Consider the following 17,641-nt stretch of genomic DNA (forward strand, 5'->3'; position numbering starts at 1 on the left):
GCTCGTGAATGCAGATCTGGCTTAGGTGAGTGGGCCTTAGAATCGCTGACGACATCATGAGGTGACGAGCCTCCGACCTTACACGCCTAGGTGAATAGTCGCTGGGTCACAAATTTCGGCAGACTTGCCTCTCTTTAATGCGTAAAGCGAGCTCGCATAGCATGCTTTCCATACAAGCCGTGATGAAGATATAAACGACAGCTTCTCGTTTTACCCGGATACATGTATATATCAATCAAAAAAACAATCGCTTTAGGCAATCATCAATTTAAACACTAAAAGAAACTCACAATTCACTCAACCACTATAAATTTAGTTGCAACGCCAACAAAGCAACCGTTTTTATTCGCACACACCATTTATTTATGCATGCAGAGTTAGCAAACACAAAAGAGTATATTTTTAAGGTCAGTTAGAAATTTTGAAACAACCAGTTCGTATTTGCCCTTGCGCTTCGGGAAGCATTCAATCAGCAAATCAAATAAAAGAGAAGTCGGACAGGATAAAACCGTCCAACCATACGTTGCGCTTTTGCCGAGAGTGTTGCAAACACTGGAAATGGACAAGCTAGGGTTGTCACTCCAATTGCATACAGGGCGCAGGCGAATTGTTCGCACCGACGAAAGTAATTCAAAAGCGTTCCTACAGCCCATGGTACTAAGGGATCTCGGGACCACGTTCCATTGGTTTCCCCGACAACCCAGGTCGCCCAACCTTGCATAACCAATCAAAGTACACGGGCAGCACAAAAGCTTACGTCGGCGTTGATATCTATTGACCGTCTTTTTTCTTCTGAATTTGTTTGATTTTCTCCGAACAGAATGTAAATCCCTGTCGGATTATTCTCTATTTATATACAACAACAAGTTAAATGTATAAAACACAATTCGTTACTTGTCCGCTTAAACGTTTAAATCCGTTCGTTTAAATTCGTTACTTGACCGCTTAAACACGTATTTATACGATGAAAATATTAAAAATGTGATAATTATATAGGTACCAAAAATAAAGAACAATGTATTTATGTACAGTCAACAACAGAGCTATGAATACAGGCAAAGTGCCAAAAATATGTATACACGAAGTACTGTATACATATTTTTGACACTTTGCCTGTATTCATAGCTCTGTTGTTGACTGTACTTAAAATAAAGAACACTAAACAAATGAGGTAAAACGAACCATGGAGAAACGTAACTCCCTGTTCCCCCTGCTTTCACTTTCCTTTTTATCTTGACTGCCGATTTTTAGGGTAGAGTCGTATAATCCGTATAATAAAAGGGGGTTGGAACTGGAACTAAAATTATGTTCTTGTTTCCAGCTAGTTCCTGTGGTGAGAGAGAATCAGAGAGACTGCACAATATAGCCAGCCGGCTCCACGAACAATTAGATCACATAATAGAGGTGGTTTTCTAATATTACAATTAAATTATTTGCCAATTAGTTCTAAAGATAATTTTGGTGCCGCGTGTTTCAGGTATGCAAATTACTTAGGCACATAGCAATGTCAGAGACGTTGCAAGTGAGCGCGAAGTTTGCAGAGATTAACCTGAGGATATACGGGCCACAAGTGGTGACGGCTGCGAGGACATTGGCCGCACACCCAGGTAAGACGCGTCAAGGTCCAGCCAGTTTTAGCTAATCCCATTCGACGTAGAGACATTCACGTCTGGAAGTACCAAAAGGAGACAGATCATCAATTGTCCCTACAAAGAGACAGCAGCACGCATTTTGAAACCAATATATTAGCTGCGATTTTCGCTTTCCACCGTTGTGTAAAAAATATATATGAGCAATTTTAGACACTGTTATTTTTCTGTGATGGTGATCTACCTGAATGTATACGAACAAATTATCATTTGGTTTTTATTAAATATACTAGGAATAGGGACAAACCGTCTTGATGCATCAATATCATATTTTATCGTCTGTGAAAAGGCACAGCATGCTGTATAGATGGTCAAGCAAATCTAGAATCTCTGTCAGTAGAAAAAGGCGCGAAATTCAAATTTTCTATGGGACGATATCCCTTCGCGCCTACATTTTTCAAATTTGCCGCCTACTGACAAGATCTGCTTGACCAGCTATATAAGTTAGTATGATTTTTAGAGGAGCTAGTGCTGCACTCTAGCGGCAGAACATTGCAGTAATACCCCTTATTATTAATATTGTATCTCACAACCCAGGCAGCGCAGCGGCGCGGGAGAACCTCGACGTATTTGTGGACATGTGGGCGTGGCTGCTAGCAGACGCGGCGCGGCTCGCGCGCGAGCTACTCGACCTGACGGGCGAGCGGCAAGACAAGCAGCAGTATAGCAGTTTGCCTAGGCCAGGGGTAATCAAAATAATACGACAACTAACTTCTTTTAACACGGTTTATTAGGTCGACCTGTATGTAACTAAGGTAACTAATTTAACCATCTTCCAAGGATCGTAGCGTCATGAAAATTGACAGCCGTATGTAGTTCTGATGACATTACAATCTGATGATGGAGTCGGAAGATATGAACTGGAACTTCATGATGGAACATCGTATCATAGCTGCTCTGTGTTTCGATTTGTTAGAAAAGTCTTGTAATGAACTTTGACCACGATCAGGTTTCAAGGTCTGATGATGAAGCCCGAAGATAGGCACTGGCATTCCATGATGGAACATCGTACCATAGTCGTGTTTACACTTGTGAGAAAGGTCACGTAATGGACTTTGAACACGATCAGGTTAAAAGCGTGTTTTTCTAGTGTTTTTTAAATTATTAATTTATTTGGCAGTTGATTAACACGGCTCGGTAAGCGAGCGAGTTACTAGTTCGACTATACTGTACGGACTATCAGTAAGTTAAGAAGTAGTGCCGCTGCTAGCCGAAGCCGGGTATATGAAAAATAAAACAACAGTTTACTTTCTTCCTGTACACTGTGGCTGCAAGAAAACGGTGTGCGGCTGGCCAGATTAGGCCTCACGGGAAATTGGCCAGATAAAAAGCAGTACCTACTTATTATATACTTAATAGAACACAGCACATACATTAAAGCGTGTCTCTCTTCTCGTCTGTACTACCAAGTTTGTTAGCCAAATTTTATTTCTAATTAGTATTGATTATCTATAAAAAAAATATCTTGGCATTTTCGTGAGTTGTTAAAACTTTATTCTAAGTATAATCAACATTCTTTCTTCTCAGTATTTTTTTTTACAGTTGGTTGACAAATGAAAACCTTAAAATATTTTCTAGAACTGATGAATACATACTAAAATATTTTCAATTAGATTCTGACTAACAAAATGGAGCTACAAACTTTGAAGTTTAAATGTTTAAAATTCTTTAGTTCGCGTTCTGAGTTTGCGCATAGGTATGAGGCAATAGATCACACACGTCGCTAGGCGACGCGCTTAGAAATACCCTTCTTACCCAGTTCTTACCTAATCGAAAGTTAGCAGACATTTGAATGTTCCAAACATACTTAAACTTGACTCGAATTTTAAATCAATTCCAGAAACATGGAACGACGAGTAAACCGTTAAAAGCAGTCAAATTAGACTCTGAAGAACAAGCGAAAATCGCCAAGTCAGGATTGGAGATGAAAATGATGTCGTCGGAGATGGACGCGGAGACTGAGAAGTGGCAGGGGGCTGCTGCCGATGAGAACAACGACATTGTGAAGAGGTACCATTTGCTATTTTAATTAAAGCCTGAGTAAATGGCGCCGCTCTTTGAGACTCCCTCGGTCGAGCACTTTAAAGCTTTATACGTGGTTAGATTTTAAAATGTTTGATTGATTTTGAAAACATTCTTCGTCCACCTTACATATTGATATGAGTTTACAAGTTCGCGAAAATATTTGTATGCTTACTAATAATAACACCGATCCAGATATCAAAATGTACATTTCAATTGTTTTCACGGATGTGCAGAGCAAAAGTGCTACGCGAAACATTCAGTACAAAGCGGGAAATACCTGCTACGAGCGTACGGCGCAGCACTCGCGGCGAACTTTCTATATATCCCTAAGTGTAATACTCGATCTTGTAATGTCCGATATCCCATAAATATAAATTAACATTTCCCATAATTAACAATCCGAAATTTTGAGTTTACATCGACTTTGCCTCTAGCATTAAAGCGTTTAAGTAATTAAATTGTATTAATCGGACCGCTGAAATTTACGAAATTATAAAAATTATCGAGTATCTCCCGAGAACTATTTATGTGACTTCTATGATGAAATTGAGTCTTGAGTTTACGAGCGGTTGAAATCGAACTTGTCATCGAGGATATTATGCCATTATAAAATAATCATCTTCCATTTTCAGTTTACAATTTCATAGAGAATGTATTTCTTTTATTTCAGGGCAAAAAATATGTCTTCCATGGCCTTCGCTATGTATCAGTTTACAAAAGGCGAGGGCCGTTTAAACACTACCCAAGACCTCTTCACGCAAGCGGAGTACTTCGCCGAGGAAGCGAATAGACTGTATAAAATAATACGACAATTCTCATACCAGGTAAAAACTTAACACTGCACTTGTTTGGCCAAGGAACTTTAAATACAGCATATTGTGAAAATAAACTTGCTATTTTGTTACGTTTCAGGTACCAGCAGGTACAACGAAAAAAGAATTGTTGGAACAACTAGATAAAGTCCCCACGTACGTGCAGCAACTACAATTTACAGTAAAAGAGCCGACAGTAGGGCGCGCAGCCACCTTCAGTAAGGTCGACAACGTCATTCAGGAAACTAAACACCTTATGAACGTCATAAGTAAAGTCGTCACTACATGTTTCGACTGCGCCAACAAGGTGACTGCCCTTTTCTCTCACATATATGACATATTTACAATTTTCGAGCAACACGTCGCACTTTTTGAAACCCTGAATTTTCTAGGCAACATTAAGACTTTAGTGCATTGGAACGTAATGTTCCTTAGGTACCTTTGCCGTGGGAGTCGAGTGTGGGAGTGGTTAAAAGGCACCAGAGTGTTGCACCTGTTAAGTACTTTAAAGATTCTACTTCATTCGTGACTGTTAGAAATCGGGAACCGGGTGAAACAGTGTGATCTCAGTTTCAAGGTTTATTCTTGGTGACAGTTTAACCTTTTGGACGCCAATGACCGATATCCGCACCGCAGGTTCAACGCCAAAGACCGATTAATCGGTCACAGACCACAGAGCAACATAGACCTACGTGCATATGCATTAAAGTTCAATTTCAGTTTTGATACGTCGGTGACGTGGCGTCCGAGTGACAGTTTTTGTGTTTGACACGGCGTCGAAAAGTTTAAAAGGCAGATCAATACAGTAAACATTTTTATTGATTAAATTTCAGTGACCAATAGTAACAAGAATAAATCTTTTTAGTTAATTAGATACATACCTAGTTTTGATTGGTAATTTATAGAACATTGTGAGAGTTCGACAACCCCATTATTACCTATTTAATTTTTAACGTATGTTTTATTTTATTTTTCCGTTTCTGTTTTCCAATCGTCATGCACCGGGTGGTTCCCTCCGCATCCAGGGTCTTATACCGCTGGACAAAGCGATTAACAAAACCTCAAGAAGGGGCGATTCGGTCTGTCTCGACTGCACTCTCATACATCCCGTATCCATGTATCTGTGTGTTACTGTTACGTAGATTATCGAAGCATGTCTGTGTTATCATGCCCATACATTTTTAGGACTACATTAGAGATGTTTTCTTTGCCGTTATTGATATTCGCTAAGAATAAAGTGGACGTACATATTCGTAGAGAATTCAGTGTGGATACGTGTTACTAGCTAGAAGCTACAGTTAATTCAGAAAAAAATAATGGTGGTTGGTATCAATAATTGAAAACTCATATATTTAAAAGTCATATTTCTACCCAACTTGTATCGGCGGTATATTCCCTAAACTTAAATTCTACAATGACTCGACTTACACTTCTGACCGACTTTATTTTTACTTTGTTATACCTTATTTCGTTTCTGTTATTTTATTTTCCTTTTCAGTATTCCCTGTGTATGCCTGAGAGAGTCCCTATGCATTGGAAACCAAATTTGCGCAAAACATCCACATTTAAGAGTGAAAATAGTGTATTGAATGGTTAAAGTAGGTACACTGTGTGCGAACTGTGAAACCTATTGAATAACCCGTAACACCTTCAATTGATACTAAACCTTTAAATAATCCTGATTATATATAACTATTACGTAATTCAAACCAACGTTGTCTTTTTTTCGAGATTTAGTGTAGTCTTGTTTGAATTGGTGGTGTAACTTATATAGCTAATTTTGAATGTTGTTGGTGTGTGCTGTTTGCAATGATAATACAATGTTTAACTAGAATAGTATGTGTGGTATTAGGTATAACATTTCCGTTTATAAAGTGAATTTTTACATCTGCTAGAACATGGTGTTAAAATAAATTGTACTTTTGCTACAGTAATAGTTACGCTGGTGTGAAATTGAGTTTCGAGAATAACTGACTGATCTGATAAAAAAATTTGCTTTGCATAAACAGTTATTTTTGCGTGCATGATGTTTGGTATCATCTCGGTGCGTCCTCGCCACGAAGGCGATGTACACACCGAACTCTCCCTTGGACTCACTATAGTAAATTCCGGTATTCATAGTGAAATACCTATGTAATTTAAGCACGCCGCATGCCGGGACCATACGTAATAAAATAAAATAAATAATAAATAACAGGAATAGTGTGGAACCCGGTGACTATGGAGGAGAACGTTTTCAGCTTGCGACGTGCCATTCTGTAAATTTGAACACAACCAGTATATGAATAGCGAGTCCAAGTGTGAGTTTGCACGCCTATATGGACCGGTGTTAACTGTGTGCGTGTAATGTGCAGTACAAACTGGACTTCACGGGGCTGACGGCGGGCGAGGCGGTGCGCGGGCGCGGCGCGGCGCGCGACGAGGACCCGGCGGGCGGCGGCGGCGGCGACGCCAAGCCGGGCGGCAGCTCGGGCGACACGGCCATGTGACAGTACGGCATGGGCCGGCGCGGCAAGGGCGACGCGCGCCGGACCAGGGTCAGCTTCCTCTTGTTTTAAAGACTGCGTCTCTAAAACGAACGTCGCCTACGGTCGGCTGGATCGCTCTCTTGCGGTTACATCGCTCTCGTGAAAGATGAACCGGTGATGGACGTATAGATTTTGATGTCGGTGATTACTAACGAGTTATGCCGCTTAGATATCTCCCTCGAAATTTTACATTCGCAATGTTCGTATTCGTAGTAGTTTTTCGCTAGATACTATTTCTAATACTCTATCATAGTATTTTCTGATATCTTTGAAATTTAAAGAATAGATTTACTTATGTATTTTATGAATCTCTCTAACCGGATCTTAGAAGATCCATCCGAGTGGTGGTAGAGAGAATCGAGTTGAGTATTAGTCGTACAACGAAATATAAACGAAGCGATGCGTCCGCAATATAGTTTGTATCCTGGAAGATCACATGGATCAGCGTCTACTATCGATGTAGCCTTGTAGCGCTGTATGCATGTGATTTTACACTCCGACTCTGAAAGCTGTCAACCGTTTAACAGTAGGTTGACGATACGAACCGATATCGTGACTGTTCGATGGTTGGCATCTATATTTAATGTAAGATGGACAGTACGATAAATTTAAAGTATTTACGGAAATAAGTTTTGGCTAATCACTTGCGACACACAAGCGCGCCCTCTCGCGGACTTGAGGTCTATTCTCTTCTAGTTAAACTAGGTAGTTAGTACATATAGCAACAAGTAGGTAGCGAGCGCGCGGTCGCGACGCATTTGGCTGTGCAAAAATAATAATCTACTAAGTATTGTGTTCTACAGCAATTTCTAACTGTATTCGTAGACTAGGGATCAGGCATTAAAGATATCGACATTACATGCAGTTGTTACAATCGTTACGAATTTTATCTTTATTACTATTTTGTGATCGGTAAGAAAAGAGTGAAATCGTACAATAAATACTTGTTAACTACACACTCATAAATAATGTTACACTATCTACCTAGTTAAATAAAATACGTATGTATACAATAACACTGAATAATAAGTACAAAGTATTTCCTATTTCTTTATGTTTCCCTTTCTTAAGCTTATCTAAGTATGTACCTTACCTTTCTTATACCTTTTATCTACCTACTTGTATTTTAATCTATGGTCATTTTCCTGTATATATTACCTCACACCCCGGATTGTTTGTCTTTACGCTATTTGTCTTTCCTACTTGCACCCTTCTGCACCTTCCGTGGTCCTGTTGCACATTTTATTTATGCACGTTTGGCTTCCTTCATTACTTTGGCATCAGATCAGACGCTCTTCCTAACGTCACGTCAATGAATATTTACATCTTCAGAACGACACAGCGTCACTCGCATTCGATGTTTACGCATAACTAGCAGTTTCTCTTTCAACGAGTTCGTGTACATACGTAGGTATATTAGTTCGGTTGATGTCTTCAATTCTGCGTCGTCCGGATGGCGACTTTTGCATGATTGTGAAACGGATCAAATAGATGTGTGTTGCATGTGTGTACGTGATTATTGTATTGAATGTCGTACTTCATCTTTCCGACGGGGGATGTTAAGTAATAAGATAAGGGAACTTGACTCTGGTTGCTAAGAAGCAGCACCTACGTCGCCGAAACGCATGGTGTTATATAGACCTTGTCTTCGCAGGTGGCAGCACTTGCTGCATGCTAAAAGGCACAGAATACACGTTGACTCATCTTTTCACGTTGATAAACCAATTTGCTTGGTGACTCCGCGTGTATAAGCGGTGCGCCGCTCCGTGTGTTCTGCGCCTAAGCTAACATCATATCGCCGGCATGACGCCACAGACCATATCTGCATTGTCGCTGATTAATAATCAATCGTTACGGCAATAATCAACATATCAATTTAATTAGATTTATCGATTGTTACCGAAAAACGACGGGGTCGTTATTTAGTATTTAGGTGTTTTTGGGGGCTAGATTACAATAGCTGGTATTACCAAAGCGTCAGAGACGATTCATTTGATAAGTAATTTAAAGTATTTCCTGTAGTAGGTGCTGGCTATGCTTACAATAAACGTGTATATATTTTTGAAGAGTCATTGTTAATAGTGCACGATCGGCCTATGTTTCGAAGCGTTTAGTTTAGGATAGGCATCAATGTGATTGTCTTGCCATATCACGTTTCGAGTGTTGCCAACTGTCAATTATTTTGGTGGGAGTAGTGTAGGTACATGCTTTCTGACAGCTCTCGCCTCTCCGTGCTCTCACCTGTTCACGGTCTATATAACACTTCGCATGTTTCATACACCTACTTTTAGCATTTACTCTTTAATTCTACGTGAATGATGTCGACTTTCTATAATTTGTAATGTTATAGTAGGTACCTATTATATTATTGTTAAACTGTAACGACTACTCTTAAATCTTATTGCCTTCAACAATAATTTTACCGTTATATGTACTTACTAGACTCCTGTTAAGATACTTAAAGCTCTGAAATTAGGATAGTGATATGCTAACAATATTCGAGTTAATGTAAAGAGCTTGACAAAGCTTTATAATGAAGAGTTGTGAATCGAACTTGTGGCCACGTATCTAGATTCAAAGATTAGTATAAGGCGAGGCCGTACAGCCCGATGCGAGGATCGGATGGTTGCGTTGGTCCTCTAGTTGTATATATTTGCACAAGCATCGATATATTTGGTTACATTTGTGCATATTGCATGAATGTGTGATGAACTGAAGTTTGATTTTAACCGTAGATATATCTACATAACTACAGCAAATCGGCCCAAACGCTCATGGATCACGTACAGTTGGAGTTTATTCCAAATGGCTGTTTTCCAGCATGGCTATGTTATGATTTGTGATGATAAAACGGAAAACACATAGTTACATAACGCTTTTATTTTCAAACACTAAAGCCCCTTGGGACATCACTAGCTATGACACGCTTAGCTTTTATACATTTCACAATTCATGCGACATGTCTTTAGACATGCACCCTAATACAATGTCCTAAACTATGGAAGTTTAAGTACCAACTGGATGGGCAGACGCAATTTCCTCTTCATCGCATCTGGCCAGTGCCCTCGCGTGCCGCTTTGACTGTTCAGTAATTACGTACCTATATAATAAGCGTTCACCGCGAGCCGTGGACTACGATATAGGTAATTAGTACACTTAGATACTCAGCTAGCGACGTTATAATAGGTATCATACGTGCTTTCACTTCAGAACGATAGCCGTTATTGATCAACTCTACGTCCTAATGCGTGAAGATAATACCATAGCCAATTAAGTAATAAGGAGAAGTCATATAGGTTATTATTACAGATTGCGCAGCATCAGTGACAGTGCGGTTTGCCCTTTGCTTACATCGTAGCGCAAACTATTTAATATTTTATGTAAAGGACCTCACTATACTCGTAGTGAGTAGCTCGCTAAAGTGATGCCATCTACAACATTGATGACGGTCTACAATTTTGTAAACTCCATAAATGTTCATTATCATTTACTTGGCTCTGGTAAAAACAAAGCACAGGTACCTATGAACAGTGACCAAAATCACCACGGCAATCTTATGAAACATTGGTACGACGTGTAGAATAAGTAGAAACCTTTATTTTATTATACATACAAACATGTTCTTCGGCTGTTTAAAAGCGTATATCAACTGAAACTTATATTTGAAACATGAAAAATCAATAAATAAAATGTTTAAATATTATATTCTGACCTTAAATAGCATCGTTTGTAGATAAATAGCATCGTCTGATTAATACAAAATTAATTTAAGAAATAAAATGTCGACACATTCGTATTTTCTACATTTATCTCTCATTAAAAAAAAGAAACACGTAAAGGTCAGACTAATACAACAGCTTTTACTTAGTTTTTAAATGAGTAACATGATTGTTACAAATTATCCCCACCTACAAACGCTTGTATAAAAAATAAAAACTAATACAATAAACTAATCAAGTGCTCATATTAATGTAATAATGTATTACATGATTTCGCATTTTTCATCAGAGCAATGTAAAATCCTCCTAACAAAAGTAGTATTATACAATAGGGTATCAACATAATCATAAAAAGCTACACTACACACACGTGCCTCGGTAGACACCTACGTAATGTAGGCCCTACTCGCGTTAATGGTGACGGTAAGGTACCGAGCGGCCTCTAGGAGTACCATTTTTTTAGATTTAAAGCGATGTAGTGCTAAAATCAAAGAAAAATCATATTATAAAAACAGTTTCAGTAAATGGCGACACTCTCGACTATCATGTACCTATAGGTATCTCAAAGCCCCTCTCTAAGTGCTAAAGGATATCCGCACTTGGATTATGTCTATCCAATCAGTGTTGGCATCAATCTGAACTAAATCAATCCGGATTGATCAATCGAATTGACGCGTCAATCCGAATTGATCAATCCGGATTGATCAATTCGAATTGAATCAATTCTGATTGACGCGGCAATCCGATTGAATCAATTTGAATTAACGCATCAATCCTCAATTCGGATTAAATCAATTCTCAATCTAGATTAACCATAGTCCCTAAGATTACTTTTCAAAGGTGTAAGTTTTTGGGACTTACTTACTGGACTTAAATTCGATATCTGAGGTTCCCAGAGGTTCGAAAACATGTTCCTGATGTCAGTATTGACTGATGTCCCTTTTTGGGACATTTTTCGAAATTGGCCGATTAAGTTCATATTCGTAATCGATGTCGACCATAGGTCCCTAAAAGTTTTTGGGACTTACTTACTGGACTTAAATTCGATATCTGAGGTTCCCAGAGGTTCGAAAACATGTTCCTGATGTCAGTATTGACTGACGACCTATAATTTTATTATTACAGGACCGGGAGTACTTATTTTATTTATTTTATAAATTATTTATTTAATGTATCTTATTTATTTTATTTACTTGATTTACTTGATTTTTTTTATTCATTTTATTTTTATTCTTTTTATTCTTTTTATTTTTTTTATTTTTATTTTTTTTATTTATTTTATTTATTTTATTTATTTTATTTATTTTATTTATTTTATTTATTTTATTTATTTTATTTATTTTATTTATTTTATTTATTTTATTTATTTTATTTATTTTATTTATTTTATTTATTTTATTTATTTTATTTATTTTATTTATTTTATTTATTTTATTTATTTTATTTATTTTATTTATTTTATTTATTTTATTTATTTTATTTATTTTATTTATTTTATTTATTTTATTTATTTTATTTATTTTATTTATTTTATTTATTTTATTTATTTTATTTATTTTATTTATTTTATTTATTTTATTTATTTTATTTATTTTATTTATTTTATTTATTTTATTTATTTTATTTATTTTATTTATTTTATTTATTTTATTTATTTTATTTATTTTATTTATTTTATTTATTTTATTTATTTTATTTATTTTATTTATTTTATTTATTTTATTTATTTTATTTATTTTATTTATTTTATTTATTTTATTTATTTTATTTATTTTATTTATTTTATTTATTTTATTTATTTTATTTATTTTATTTATTTTATTTATTTTATTTATTTTATTTATTTTATTTATTTTATTTATTTTATTTATTTTATTTATTTTATTTATTTTATTTATTTTATTTATTTTATTTATTTTATTTATTTTATTTATTTTATTTATTTTATTTATTTTATTTATTTTATTTATTTTATTTATTTTATTTATTTTATTTATTTTATTTATTTTATTTATTTTATTTATTTTATTTATTTTATTTATTTTATTTATTTTATTTATTTTATTTATTTTGTATTTTATTTATATTATTTATTTTATTTAATTACTTTTATTTACATTATTTATTTCTTTTACTTTATTTCTTTTATTTATAATATAATAAGATTTATAATAAGAACACACCACACAGGTAGATATAAAGATAAACAGAGGAACGGCAAAAAAACTTGTTTATGCTGGAGGCTTCATAGATCGCTCATGCCAACCTCGGTTATTCAATAACAACTTGAATTTAAGTGTGCATAAAGATTACAATCGTTTGAACTGGTCAAAAACTTTATAATGAGGTAACTAATAGACTGGGTTTTTATTTCGGTTACCGGTAACAGAGGTTAACCGTATCTGATACGGTTACCGAATCAAAGTGTTACCTTATCAGACGGTTACCGTTATGGTAGGTGTTTTTACAACCGCTTCTAAAATAACCCTATGAAAAACCCCGGTTAAGGTAACCGGTTCCTGTCCCTGGTAGAATCTAAATATTGCCGTTGAAACCATGTTTTGCACCTTAGATATCGATTTTGAATGCAAGCAGTCACTTTCAAAAAATGTCACTAAAATGTCCCGAAACAGGACACCTTTCAATATTGCAGTCGAAAAGATGTTTAGAAACCTCTGGCTACCTCAGATATCGATTTTAAACGCAATCGGGTAATTTCTAGAAATGTCCCAAAAAAGGGCATCTCTCAATATTTCCCTCGGAAACAAGTTTCGAAACCTTTGGGCACCTCAGATATCGATTTTGAACGCTATCGGTTAATTTCAAGGAAAATCCCGAAAATGTTCCAAAAAGGACATCCTTCATAATGCCGTCAGAAACATGTTTCGGAACCTTTGGTAAACTCGGACACCGCTTCGGAACGCATTTGGTCAGTTTCAAAAAATGGCCTAAATAAAAAGGACATTAGGTGTACATACAAAGTAATCGTCAATCCGAATTGACGATTGAGGACTGAGGATTGACCGGTCAATTCGAATTAACGATTAGTAATCGTCAATCTTCAATCAGTAGATTTAGAATTAGTTTCGTCAATCGTCAATCGTCAATTCGAATTGATCGGTCAATCCTCAATCGTCAATCGTCAATTCGAATTGATATTTTGCCAACACTGTATCCAATAGCAATTGGGGACTTTATTGAGACAAAAAATACAAACTAAACAATAAATCCAATACCTGATGTTCATAGTACTATAAGTACTAAGAAGACGTTGTACAATCTCAAAATATTTTTTTAAAAGGAACATATGTACAGACACTTATATAATGCTATTTCTTGACAGTTTGGGATTTTTTTCACAACCTGTAATTTATATTTGAAAATAATTTTCAAAAAAATGTTTTATCTAATCAAATCATTAGATTAGATTAATTGGAATTGTACAGAGAGGAAATTTTTGCGGTGCTACGCCTTTGCACGCCATATACTTACACAGAGAAACTGATATTTTCACGATAATATTTTTTTATTGATTTAAGCACTATATTCATTTCTCAATATATCTGCTAGTTGTCACTTCACCTCACTCAGAAGCATTCAACTCGATACAATAAATTGACTTCCATCACATTATAATATTAAATTCAATCACTTATTTCACAAAGGAGCTAATGTATGGGCCATTTGTAAAATAATTAATTGACTCGATTAGTGGTTATATAGATAATAATAGACAAATAGAATAACAAGATACATGAGATAATTTGTGATACTTGACATTTAGTGCAACGTCCTGTATAATTTTCAATATGTAGTTTTTAAAATAAATGGACAACAAGAACACCAAACTTATTTAATTGTACCACGTAGTTATATTTAGAAATGGAATAGTTTGGGACGGTGGTTCAAGTAAAGTGATGGATTCCCTTTCTTATATCAACTGTCTTAATTAAAACCAATATGACAGTAGCTAAACCATTAAAGAATATTTGATAATTTAATGATAGCGAATGCTTAATGCAATGAGCTTCCTAAATCTTTCAATACAAACGAAATTATAAAATTTCCATGTTATTTGACCCATTTTGAAATCCTAGGTGGAGTCCCAAAGTCGGAACATAAATGAACCAAAGTGTAGGACTTAGTTTAATAAATGTTTAGCCTAATAAAACAAAATGCTATAATGAATAAGGTGCAAAGTACCTATCTAATGATATATTTCGGCATTCTCTTACATGTAATGTATAAATGGTGACCCTGAAGGAGTAAAACCCCGATAAGTAACTGTGTAAATTAAAACATTTTAGTTATTATCATGTGTCGTCGGATATTTCGAAATCAATTTGATGTAACTATATTAAGTGTATAATAAAGATTGAACCTATTGTCATGAAACTGTTGTGATTGTTATATATTTGAAGTTGCATTTTCATTAAAGTAATTAGAAGTATATTTTCCATAGTGCTGCCAAAATATTAATGATATACTAGATGTAGTCATGTTGTTTACATAACGGAATATTTTGAGGTTCGTGAATTTATGGAATGTATTTTGATGTGATCGAGGAATGTATAACACTGTGTACGTGATCTAATACATCACTAATTAAAAACAAATTCATACGAATACAATGAATTTTATTTTATTACCTTTCATCGAGAGACCACCGAGAAACTAATAATGGATTTTGACTCTGCACTGGACCACAATGTTTTAATTAATAGTATCTAGGTGTTCTTCATGGAGAAAGAAGTTGCCTATTTAAGCTAGGATATAGGATAGTTCGAATAAAACATTTACGCCTATATATTACGTATTTATTTATATTTTATTCAAAGGTACAATATATTACACCGGCTGAACTTCGTCCCCGCATACATCACATATCCTCGCTATGACTAAGCAAATGATCAGTATGGTAAAGTGGGCCGCGACCCTACACAAAATACAAAATTAAGCATAATCTTACCACTAAACTCCTTACTTAATGCGGAAGTCAATACTGCGTTATAGGAATTAAATATAATTAAACCATGGCATTACTGATCAACGATTATGCATATCAGAAACATTTTTCAGCGTTTAAACCGCTTCACTTTCTTAGACACATTTTTGAAAAATGTTATAGGTTTATTGTGTTATTTCCGGATATTTAGAAGAGATCATGTATGAGACAAACGGAAACACAGTCAAAATCTACTGCTTCTTAAAATAATGTGTTCATAAAGACGATTCGGAATAAACGCTTAAAAAATCACCCATTTAATAAAAAGTCAGTTTCAGTCACAGTTCTATTGAATAACTGGATATTTTATACTTCATGTCCCATGTGTAATCGTGACTACAAAACAAGAATATTTACATAAATAAATGCGAGTATGCAATACATTAAAGAATATAATCACAATAAATAGAAACTCTACAAGTATATCGAATTAGTTCAACAAAAAAGAACGAGGTGTCGTAATGTCTTATCTAAATATTTATTAACTTATCTATTATAACGACATGAGTGGTGATTAAAAATACAAAGTTGTATTATGTCCGCGGTAATCAAATATAATATTAATGGTGAACAAACCTCACTCCATTCCATTACAAATATTTGAAACGCTAACACCTAGCTAGAGCTATTGAGTCTATGTCACAACTGAGCTATGAGCATGTTCCGTATCACTAAGCCGAGAACGCTTCCTCGCTCCAATAAGCCAAAGTCGTATTAAATATGTATTGAAAACGAAGTAAAAATTATTTTTATCTAATTTATCGTTAAGATTTAGAATGGTGTCCTAATTTATATTTTACGTACGTCTACAGTACGTAACATCTCTACTTACAAATATAACAGAAAATAAAACTCTTCACAGCTAGCATTTGTAAAGTTTATTATGCTATATTTATCAGTAAAGATTTTAGTGCCTAGAGTTTAATGTCACACAGTTTTTGAGCTGAGAAGTCAAGTCGATGTTTATTATATTTGTATTTGATAAATACGATACAGCTCTCGTAAAATACTTGTTAAAATACAATATTGTAAAGACCGAGGTCTCACTTACGCAGACCATTACAAGCTATTTGGCATCTTCGTGGACGTTAATGTCGAATCATAAAGTGTCAAAGTACTGTTTGTGCTCACTTTCTTCAATGATACAGTAATTTAAAAAACGGATCCAAAATATTAAACCACCTTGTAAAATCCATAATACAAAATTCCATTGAAACACAAGTCGTACAAAATTAGGCCTCACTTATCATATAAATGCTTTGTCATGGAAAAAAACTTATAAAATACATACAAAAAGTAATCTCGTATAGAAACCTGTACCGGTTTGTAAAGTGGTAGTGTATGGTTACACCCAGCGGATAGTCTTAATAAATCGTTGTTCAATTATACTACTATCATAGATCTACTTCTTACAAGTAAATACATGTGGTGCCTCGTATTGGGGTGGTCACCAATATTAAATAGCTATTCCGGATGTGACACTCTTAAAAGACCAATCTGAAATGCAAATATGCCAATATAATATACGTATTAATAATTTCGATAAATAGAAATATTAAATAGAAAATTAAACATGAAATTAAGTCTACTTACTGATATTTACAACGAATACATCAGGCGTTAAATAATAGACTTGTAAAGATTTAATTACAAAGATACGTTATTGTAAATTACGGAAAGTTAAGAAATGATACGAAGACATCTTAATCGTTCGACAAGAGACAAAGCAATATACACCGTGAATCCATAAACAGTCACAATATACTTAAACGTGCAATTTACTGAAGTCTAGCATAGTCATTAGCAACACCCGTCACAACGCTGAAAATGGCACAATATCCCAGAATTAATACAAATGACAATTTATACATACAGGTTATTCGAAACTTACGTTTCTTGTTCA

The 17,641-nt window shown here is 35.0% G+C and overlaps 2 protein-coding genes across 12 annotated transcripts in view; one reads left to right on the plus strand and one right to left on the minus strand.

Moving 5' to 3' along the window:
• LOC134680077 (alpha-catulin) overlaps positions 1–15,364 on the plus strand; it is a 117,926-nt gene extending 102,562 nt beyond the window's left edge. For 4 of the 7 annotated variants that reach the window (XM_063539106.1, XM_063539108.1, XM_063539109.1 and 1 more), the window contains 6 exons: positions 1,322–1,404; positions 1,478–1,607; positions 2,187–2,335; positions 3,490–3,659; positions 4,345–4,498; positions 4,587–5,646. In XM_063539106.1, coding sequence (XP_063395176.1) covers positions 1,322–1,404; positions 1,478–1,607; positions 2,187–2,335; positions 3,490–3,659; positions 4,345–4,498; positions 4,587–5,015 — 1,115 coding nt within the window. In that variant the 3' untranslated portion in view covers positions 5,016–5,646. Of the gene's footprint in view, positions 1–1,321; positions 1,405–1,477; positions 1,608–2,186; positions 2,336–3,489; positions 3,660–4,344; positions 4,499–4,586; positions 5,647–5,984; positions 6,593–6,840; positions 11,355–13,915 lie in introns of those variants that run through there. The other 3 variants (XM_063539112.1, XM_063539111.1, XM_063539110.1) reach the window with 3 other exon arrangements.
• Positions 15,365–15,534: 170 nt separating this feature from the next.
• LOC134680073 (septin-7) overlaps positions 15,535–17,641 on the minus strand; it is a 49,585-nt gene continuing 47,478 nt past the window's right edge. For all 5 annotated transcript variants that reach the window (XM_063539098.1, XM_063539095.1, XM_063539094.1 and 2 more), the window contains one exon: positions 15,535–17,235. In XM_063539098.1, the coding sequence (XP_063395168.1) occupies positions 17,195–17,235 (41 nt within the window). In that variant the 3' untranslated portion in view covers positions 15,535–17,194. The remainder of the gene's footprint in view (positions 17,236–17,641) is intronic.

The sequence above is a fragment of the Cydia fagiglandana genome, chromosome 3 (genome assembly GCF_963556715.1).
Source record: "Cydia fagiglandana chromosome 3, ilCydFagi1.1, whole genome shotgun sequence".
Taxonomy (NCBI): Eukaryota; Metazoa; Arthropoda; class Insecta; order Lepidoptera; family Tortricidae; genus Cydia; species Cydia fagiglandana.